This window comes from Eriocheir sinensis, unplaced genomic scaffold (genome assembly GCF_024679095.1).
Source record: "Eriocheir sinensis breed Jianghai 21 unplaced genomic scaffold, ASM2467909v1 Scaffold488, whole genome shotgun sequence".
NCBI classification, from domain to species: Eukaryota; Metazoa; Arthropoda; class Malacostraca; order Decapoda; family Varunidae; genus Eriocheir; species Eriocheir sinensis.
This window is the reverse complement of record NW_026111818.1, coordinates 111962-122342: the sequence shown is the minus strand read 5'-3', so window position 1 is coordinate 122342 and position 10381 is coordinate 111962. Positions and strand designations below refer to the sequence as shown.

The following is a 10381-nucleotide window of genomic DNA, read 5'->3' as shown; positions in this document are numbered from 1 at the left end:
CACCTCGGTTCTTGCGATCATAAATTAGTGCGCGTCGACATTAAAGCTCAATCATCAGTGACTGAAAATAAAGTAAAGGTGCCCAATTTCAAAAGAGCTAACTTCGTAGAAATCCGACAAAAACTAACAGAAATACAACTATCAGATGACGGCAACGTAGAGGAAGCCTGGCTGTTTTAAAAATCACTTACTCACTCAGCAGAACACATTCGTCCCCTTGTGCGAGAAGCGAATTAACACTAATAAAAGCCCACCGTGGTTTAATAGCGAAATTAAACAATCAGTCAATGAGAGAAAATTGTTTTACAGGTTAAAGAAAGAACAAAGCACGCCCGAAAACATTAGACTTTATAATGATGCCAGGCGACGAGTAAAAAGACTAGTAGGTCAGGCAAAGCGTAGATACGAAGAAAATATTGCAGCCAACTGTAAAAATAATCCGAAATCTTTCTTTAGTTACATAAACAACAGAAAGGCGATCAAAAGTGGTATTGGACCTTTAACAAGCAGCGACGGTGCACTAGTGACTGACAGCCAACACATTGCAAACCTCTTAAACAATTACTTTTCCTCGGTGTTTAATACTAACAGTCTTCCTCTCGCTACCACCAACACCAGTACTATTGTAAATCTCGAGCATGCATTGCCTAATTTTGAAATAACAACCGATGAAGTCCTTAAAGCTCTCCATTCACTTAAAACAAATAAAAGTCCTGGACCTGACAAAGTACATCCAACTCTGCTGAAAGAAACAAAGAGCGAAATACTCTCCTCCCTCACAACCGTATTCAATATGTCCTTGCGACAAGGCATCGTACCTTCAGATTGGAAAAAGGCTAACGTGACACCGATTTTCAAGAAAGGAGACCAAAAGTACCAGGTAATTACAGGCCCATTAGTCTAACTTCGGTTGTAGGTAAGCTACTTGAGGGCATAATTAGAGACAAAATTGTGAATTACCTTGAAAGCCACTCATTGATTGGGGACTCACAACATGGCTTCCGAAACAAAAGATCCTGCCTATCAAACCTATTAACCTTTTATAACGACCTCTTCTCTGTTTATGACGTAACCAAATCACTGTTCGTAGTCTTTCTTGATTTCAGAAAGCGTTTGATAAAGTCCCGCATCATAAATTACTTTACAAATTAAAGCAAATAGGTATTGACGGTCAAGTAAACCAATGGATCGCGAATTGGTTGAGCAACAGACAACAAAGAGTAGTGATTGACGGATTTAACTCAGAGTGGGCGCCTGTCACTAGTGGCGTCAGGGCTCGGTCCTTGGCCCAGTGCTCTTCATTATTTACATCAACGACGTGGATGTTGGACTCAATAACCGCATTAGTAAATTTGCAGACGACACAAAGATTGGTAACTCGGTTCTCACTGACGAAGACAGGCAAAGCCTCCAAGAGGATTTGCACAAAATTTCAGCTTGGTCGGATAGATGGGAGATGCCCTTTAACGTAGACAAGTGCCAGGTCCTTCAAGTTGGAACGAGGAATAAGAAGTTCGAATACGAAATGCGCGGCGTTAAACTCAAAAGCGTTCAATGCGTCAAAGACTTGGGGTCAAAATCGCGTCAAACCTCAAATTCTCACAGCAATGCATCGATGCAGCAAATAAAGCGAACAGAATGTTGGGCTTCATTAAAAGAAACTTTGTATTCAAGAATAAAGATGTAATACTCCCGCTCTACAACAGTTTAGTCAGACCCCACTTGGAATATGCGGTACAGTTTTGGTCTCCCCACCATGCAAAGGATATTGCTAAATTAGAAGGTGTTCAGCGTCGGGCAACGAAAATGATCCCTTCCTTGCGCAACAAATCCTACGAAGAAAGGCTTTCTACCCTTAACATGTTCTCTCTTGAGAAACGTCGCCTCCGAGGAAAACTGATCGAATGTTTTAAAATACTTAATGGTTTCACGAATGTAGACAGATCAACATTGTTTATGATCGATGACACTTTGCGCACGAGGAACAATGGCGTAAAACTCAGATGTAGACAAGTAAATTCAGACTGCACCAAATTTTTCTTCACCAACGTTGTAGTGCGAGAATGGAATAAGCTTCCACCGTCAGTGGTCCAGTGTAACACGATTGACTCCTTCAAAAATAAGCTCGACCGTCACTTCCTTCAACTTAATGTCAACTAGAGTAGAAATGCAACGTTTTGGAGTCTTCTGATTAATGTAAAATCACTTAGGTTTAAGGACAGACCACCAAGTCTGGACCATGGGGTCTGTGTGGTCTGATTTTCTATGTAAATCTATGTAAGTATGACAGGGAGAGAACGAAGATGATGCATGTGTTTTTGAGCGAGATGGGACGTGGAGTAAACGGGAGGACTGGAAGGGAGTGGATGGTGCTGCTGCTGGGGCTCAGTGGAGAGACGAGTGGACGAGTGATTGAGGCAGTGAAAGAGTTCTTGGAAGGCATGTGGCGTGAAAGATGTAGGGAATGATATCTTGCCCCGAGAACTTTGACTTCCCGCATGTTTTGTTTTCTTTTCACAGGAGCTGCCGATACAAAGGCCTGGCTGGGGAGAAATCCCGAGCCACCTGTGACATCAAGATCAAGATCAAGATCATTTCTCCATATTTTGCAGTGTTGTTTAACGTGGCACACTCATTTGATCTCTGCCTCTGGTCAAGCAGGGGTTGGTGCTTGCAATGCCGCAGAGCCACAGGAGTGTTGCCTTCAGTGGGAAGAAGAAAAAGGAGCAGCTGAGGGCACGTAAATCCAGGAAGGTGCTCATCAAGGGGGGTGGAGGTGAGGCCGAGCAGTGATGAGTTTTTATTTTACTGAGCACTTTACCAAGGGAATGTCATGCCTCTGGGTGTCCGCTGTATAGAGTCTTGGGGTCACTGCTGCCATTCCAAGGGTTCTGCGTCATTGAATTTGGCTTCTAATAACGGAACGAGCCACTATGACCACCATTCTCTATCACCTGGTTCCTCCACTTCCACTCTAATATTACCTCCTGAAGCTGTGTTCTTCCCTAGTTGTATTTTCAGAGAGTTCAAGCAAGCTCATAGTTTCCTGCCTTTGGAGATTATTATATGTTTTGTCTAAAATTTAACTGTGAATGTTTTTGGCACACTTGACAGTTAAGATTGGTGATATTGACCCTCAGACTCCTTGGTGGTGGCAGAGTGGAAGGTGAGGCTTTGACACATTCATGAGTGTGACTCCTCAGTGGTTGGACCTCCTAAAACTTTGAGGTAAAATTTGTTAATAGGTTAAAAAAAGGTAATGGAGAGTTACGTACTCCGTTCCTCCAAAATATGATATTACCTTAATAACTACGCCTCCAAATTATAGTTAAGGGATGAAATACATGTCCCTCAACCATAATATCAAGGCGCAAGTACTTAAAAGTAAAGAAAAAGGCCTAATCCCCTTTCCCCAACGATCTTGGGGAAGTCGTGGGAAACTGGGATTTTTGAGTGGGGGAGCATATTTAAACTACAACTGAACTTTATATAACCTAACCTCTAACGGGGGGGCTTCGACCCCCCAAGGGAGACTGTGCCCACCCTGGAACCCCCCCACATAACACCTTCCGCTTATGAACATAAACAGATGCAATCACTCGTTGGCATCCATCAAAATGGCGCTGCCCCACAGCGCCGCCATAGGGGGATTTATTGAGAAAATATATATTTTTGCTGTAAGTAAAGCACAGAAGCGCTTCATTTCAGGTAGACAGCATCATTGCAATACCTGCTTCTACCCGACAGTTTCCCTGGTCTTCATAGCCCTCCCCACTACCAGGTGTTTTGAGTTTGTTGAAGTGGAGAGGAATAATATCTGCTATTTCTTATCATCACTTGTAGATGCAGTATATGTATGAAGCACTGGTAAATCTAGAGAAGTACAACAGTATGTGAGACCTTGGAAAGGTTATTATTCTCGTGGGATCAATATTGGAGGCATGCAGTGACTCCATATTTACCGAAAAAAATCTTCATTAAATACCAATTGGTAATTATTCTGCAAACAGGCCATATTTTAAATTGCAAGACAAGCAATCAAATTGATCAGGTAACTAAATGACCTAACTAAGAATATATTCTAATCCTACAACTTTAAGCTATTCTCACCTTGTCAAATTTCACTGGACCTAACCTAACTTGTAGAGGTTGCTCAGCCTTGTGAAATAATGGTATTCATTCTTTAATGGGCATTGTTATGGAAGATTAATGACTAACTGTGTTAAGAAGGTTAGGCACATCAAGTTAATTAGTTGCTGGCTGAGAGAGGTACACTGCGCTTTATTTTTCAGAGCCTAATCATATGTATTTTATTAAAACTCTCCTAAAGAAGCATAGATAGAGGTCACTTTTTTGTTTATGTGAAAATACTTCATTCAGATGAGAGGCATCACCATGAGACAGAGACACATGGCCCTTCCAGTACTCTGAGCCAGCAGCAGGAGGGAAGAGGTGCAACAGGGGTGGACTATCTGGAGGATGTGGAGTGTGTCAACCGTCAGCCAGACGCTAGTGGTAATGCCAACAGGTAAGGCAGGCGACTGAATAATCACAATGAGGAAGCTTCAGCCTTTCCTTAATCTCGCATCTGTTGTAATTTTTTTTCAATTATCAACCCTTCTGTTAGAGAAAATAATTGGCTAGTTGAGTTATCTAATATGGAGATTGTGTATGAACCTGCAGTCTACAAATGTATTATATCTGATTTTAGATTTATGAGAGGTAAAGGTGGGCTAAGGCCTATTTATGATCAGAGACCAGTGTCATTGCTTCATTCCTGGAGACCTGGCGGCCATAGTTGGCTGTGTGGTAAATGCCCCAGCATAGACTTAAACTAAAGATTTGGTGTGCTAACTTTTACATCCCAAAGACAACTCTTTAACCATATGCTCAACTTCACACCAAATTTTCATTAGATCAGACCATGCACATAGTGACACAGATGGCTCATTGGCTCCATCCCTCATTCCAGATACAACCTTAAGTTTCGTAAGGAGACACGACAAGAGATTAGAAAGAGGAAAGCTGTCCATTACATGGCAATCAATCTTCTCCCAGAAATTGAACTTGAGGCATCAACAGAGCAGTTCTACCCTCCAGGCCTTGCATACCCAAGCAGACCAGAATGGAACAAGAACATGTCAAAGAGGGAACTGGATGCTAGTGAGAACAGACACTTCAGGATCTTCTGTGAAAACTTGGATCGGGAGTTTTCTGGGTCTGACCTGAGCTTGTATGAGCTGAACCTGGAGACATGGAGGCAACTGTGGCGTGTCACAGAGATGTCTGATGTGCTGCTGGTCATTGTGGATGCCCGCTTCCCGGTGAGAAAATGACATTGCAAGGGGAGGAATATGCTTATTATTTTCAAAGAAGGCATTGTAATTGTAAGGCATAGGGATTCCTCCCTAAATGTGCAATTTGCATGGTAAAATCTTTGGGGAGTATTCATATGGGCCATTGATGTGGAATAATATGCATTAACTAATTCTGAAACCTAGGGAGCATCAAATATACATTGCAAGTTGCAATCCACTAAAATAACTGATCCTCTCTACTCCTACACCCATTGCAGGTGGCTCATTTTCCACCCTACCTATACCACTACCTGTCAGAGAAAGAGGGCCGGGGCATCGTCCTCATCCTCAACAAGTGTGACCTCCTCCCTCCTGAGGTGGTGGTGGCATGGGAGCACTACTTCCACCATGCCTTTCCAAAGCTCTTGGTGGTCCCATTCTCCTCTTTTGAGGGTCGACGCCACCCCAGGGGTAGGCTAAGGATGGCAGCTAATAGTTCCCTCAGGCTGGTGGAGGCATGCCAGAAACTGGTGGGAGACACTAGTAAGTATTAAGGAAAGCACAGTGATGAAATCCTTTCATATAAAATTTTCTCTCTACTTTCATACTTGTTCAGTTCAGTAATATCTTCTTGTGTGGCTTCATCTAGTCTGTCTTAACCCTCTCGCGCATGATGACGTGAAACGCGTCATAAAATTTTTAAAAATTGATTAAAAATTAAGTTTTCCATGAAAGTTCATCAAATATGGGAGGGTCATTTGTTAGGATAAGTTTCTTAATGGTAACATATGACCACCTTTCTAAGGAGTGTAGATGAGGAGTGTGGAGCGATTTTGTTACCCTACTCTGACGGGAAAGGAAAAAATACAGTTTTCTTGGTGTAACTTGGGAACTAATAGGCGTATGAGGATTTTGAGGTTACCATAAGAACTTCCACTAAATTCCGCTTCAAAACATATATTCAGCTAAAAAGTTGGCCCACAAAATTTCAAGCTAGCGAGTGGGGAAGAGTTGGTACTTAGGATTTATTGTCTACAATACTCTATATGGAGACTTGAAGTGAGTTTGTATTTTTTATTTTCCTCTATTTTTATTTGCGCATGTTTTAGTACAAGTCTTTATGAAGCCATTGATATCAAATTTATTGGCCAGTTAGGCCTGAGAAATTCATGGTGAGTGTAACAGAAACTTGTTGGAAACTTACGGTGCGCGAGAGGGTTGATTACATATTATGTGTCGCTTCATTAGATACTCATGGCATCCACAACCCTTGAAGATCCTTTGAATGTACTGTAGCTACATCAGTATAATGCCAGGTATTTCTTCCATTCAGTTGACTTTGCACAGTGGAGGAAGAAGATTGAAGAGGAAAGAGAAATGGATGTTGATGATGGAGTTGAGGTCATAGAGGGGACACAGGTGCAAGAGGCACCCAGCACCCTTCCTGAGGTGCACCAACGCTGCAAAGATGGAGTGCTCACTGTGGGTACCATCGGACACCCTAATGTGGGCAAGTCTTCCCTCATCAACGCTCTCATGGGAAAGAAGGTTTGTTTGTTAAGGTTTTCATCCCTTTGTTTCCTTTGTCATCATGTTTCAATACTATCGTGGATTAATAGGTCTTCATGAGTAGAAACAAGGTCAACTAAAGTGGTCATGTTTCAGGTGGTAAGTGTGAGCAGAACCCCAGGACACACCAAGCACTTCCAGACCATCTTCCTCACCAAGAACGTTAGGCTGTGTGACTGTCCTGGCCTGGTGTTTCCCTCCACTGTCACCAAGCCCCTGCAGGTATGTGTATGCTGCTGCTCATTTATACACACACATGTATATGATGATACATTTTGACTTTGCAGTGATTTCCTAGTAAGGATGGAATTAGTTTATGCCATCAGCAACTTGATTTTGAAGTACAGTAAAACCTTTATAACTCGGCACTGTATAACTCGGAATTTGATATAACTCAGCAATGCACCGAAATATTAATTAACCCTTTCCATCCATGACACAGATGTCGGTGTCACAGTATGGAAAGGGTCAAGAGGAAATGGATGAGGATTAATCCTCTTCTAAACCTCTCAATCCTCCTCTAAATTCCTCTTAATCCTCTTCCATTTCTTCTTAAGAGGTTTAGAAGAGGATTAAGAGGTTTAGAAGAGGACTAACCCTTTCCATACAGTGACGGCGTTAGACGCCCGTCAGACGCCGACGTCGGCGTTGCCGGAGTGAAGGGGTTATAAAATAAATTTTGAATTCAAACAAATAACGAAAAAAAGATGGAAAAAATTCATGCATCTCGGCATATTGACGCATTTTAACTGCATCCGCATTTTCTTTGAACATGTATCCACATTTGGGCCACCTGATCTCACTCTCCAGCACTCTGATTCATCTTGGTATGCTGCCGATTTATCTCAACATCTCGTGATATATACTTGTCAAGGCTTGCCCGCACTATTACTGTTTTAAAAACATGTACCCTCACTCTCCCTGCTCACTCATCAAACACCCTCGTGTTTTCTGCTTGGAGTACATGACTACAACACCCCCTTCATAGATAAGTGTTAATTTAAGCTTATACTGTTGCTAGGTAGTGCAGTGTTTTCAATTTTTTTTGACTATATGCAAATGGGGGGAAGGGGAATGAGGGATTTGCATAACTTGGAAAATTGAATAACTCGGGAAAGCTAGAGTCCCTATCATGCTGAGTTATAAAGGTTTTACTGTACTAACCTATATCTTCTGTTTAGCTTTATGGTCATCCTTGCTCATTTAAGTTTATTAAGCCCTTTTCTTTTTATATGGCAGTTTCTTGAAAGTTTGTAGATCTAGTTATAATACTGTGTCCTCTCTTCATAATTTTATCACCATTCCTCCCACAGGTTATCCTGGGCAGCTACCCAATAGCACAGGTGCGGGACCCCATTGGTGTAGTGCATTACATTGCCACTCGGCTGGACATTCCTGCCTGTTTGGGGCTGGACTACTTTAGGGAACCTAGTGACTCACCAGGAAGGCAGGACAAGTGGACAGCTTTTGAGATTTGTGAAGGTGAGTGCTCATCCTTGTGTATCATGCAGAATACAGGTGGTGATGTTGCCTGTAAATTTATGAAGTGGAGGAGGAGAAAGGCCTGAATACAACATGAAGTGTGCAAGATTGTTGCCATAATTGTTCTATTAAAAGTACAGGTATTGCCCTTATACTAGCTGAGATTTTTTCACATTTTATATTGCCATTGACACACGTTACCATGCTCAGGGCAGATGGCATTTCTGAAGTCATGTAGTTCTAAGACAGACACACATATGCATAAAATTATGCTTGATGTGTATTAGCTTGTCCATAGCTTTACTACTCTACACCCATACTAACATCCATATCACATCTCTCAATGCCAGCATGGGCCAAAAAGCGAGGGTATTTTCTCCGTACTAAAGGAGGACCAGACGCATTTCGTGCTGCCAATGAGTTACTGCGGTTTTGCCTCACTGGACAGAAGTCTCTTGTGCTGTACCTGCGGCCTCCTGGCTATTCTCAAGAGCATGGTGAGTACTGAACATTCTTGGTCAGGGGTTGAATGTATTAGTGTGCTGTTATTTATGACAGGAAATTACAAAGTTATAGGAAAAGGGAGGAGTAAAAACTTAAAAAATGGGTGGAGGTGTAGGATTCTTGTTCAAATGAATTAAGTAGATGTAAGGTTAATGGGGCTATATTGGCAATTCAGGTAAAATATCAGGCTAATGATTGGTGGGATTCCTTATTGTGGTCATGAATATGTTGTCTCTTCAGAAAACTTGAAAGCTGACCCACGAATGGAAGACATTAAGCTTATTCAAGGAAGTCTGTGTCAAAAGGCTGCTGTGGAGGAAGAGGAGGATGAGGAGGGTGAGGATGGGAATGAGGGTGAAGATGGCGAGATTGAGGAAGACATTGATGAAGCTGAGATTGAAGATGAAAGAACATTACCTAGTGTGCAAAACAAATTTTCTCTTCTTGCTGATGATGAGTAATTAAATAAAAATTCAAAGTGGTGATGTGTTATTTTTGTTTTCTCTGCATATCTGAGACCAGTTTTAGGTTTTTATCTATTCAGTGAAAGCAGACAAGTGAGGAGATAGTTTTACCTTAAATAATGAAGGCCATTGAAAACAGAAAATTCAGCCATCGCTTTTTGTTTCTCATTCCTTCAGTATTAAAGGCTATACTCATGGATGGGACAGCATATTGAAGAGAACAAGACTGAGGGCACATATGCTTTACATCTTTAGGAAATACTGTGCCATATGGTAAAATAGAAATGTGAAAGTAGTGGTGTATTTCAGTTATAGTTTCCGTAGTGTGTGTGTGTGTGTGTGTGTGTGTTTACCTAGTTGTAGTTTTACAGGGCCTGGGCTTATGCTCGTGTGGTCCCGTCTCCGTATCTGTATTTGTCCAACTTTTCCTTAAAGCTTTGCACACTCTTCGCTGACACTACATCCTCACTTAGTCTGTTCCAAACCTCTATATTTCTCAAGCATCTTCCTTTTCTCAATATTTTACTGTGTCCTCTTGTGTTCCTGGTGTTTATTCCTTCTTTTAGTAGTAACTTCTCATTATCTACTTCTTCCATTTTGCTCAGTAATTTATAAATTTGTATTTGTCTCCCCTTTCTCTTCTTTGATCCAGTGTTGGTAGGTCCATTTCCTTTAATCTTTCTTCATATGTCAATCCCTCCAGTTCTGGAACCATTTTTGTTGCCATCCTTTGTATTCTTTCTATTTTTTTTCATGTGTTTCTTCTTATGGGGAGACCACACCGCCTCCACATATTCCAATTTTGGTGTAATCATAGTGGTCATTAACTTTTTCATCATATCTTTATCCATGTAGTGGAATGCTAATCCTATATTTCTCACCATTTTATACGTATCACCGAATATCCTATTAACCTGACTCTCATGCTGTTGATTATCTTGTATTGTCACTCCCAGATCTCTCTCTTCTTGAACTTCCTTTAATATTTCTCCATCTCCCATTTTATACATTCATTTTGGTCTCCCATCACTCTTTCCCATTTCCATTACATGACATTTCTTCACA

At 41.5% G+C, this 10381-nt stretch overlaps 1 protein-coding gene across 1 annotated transcript; it reads left to right on the top strand.

Moving 5' to 3' along the window:
• Window positions 1–2301: 2301 nt before the first annotated feature.
• Window positions 2302–9335, top strand: LOC126992557 (guanine nucleotide-binding protein-like 1). The gene is made up of 9 exons (XM_050851376.1): window positions 2302–2776; window positions 4381–4528; window positions 4973–5324; window positions 5576–5840; window positions 6631–6845; window positions 6963–7088; window positions 8180–8348; window positions 8699–8845; window positions 9093–9335. Exons 1-9 carry the CDS (start codon window positions 2677–2679, stop codon window positions 9311–9313), a joined length of 1743 nt encoding a protein of 580 aa, XP_050707333.1. The 5' UTR covers window positions 2302–2676; the 3' UTR covers window positions 9314–9335.
• Window positions 9336–10381: the final 1046 nt, after the last annotated feature.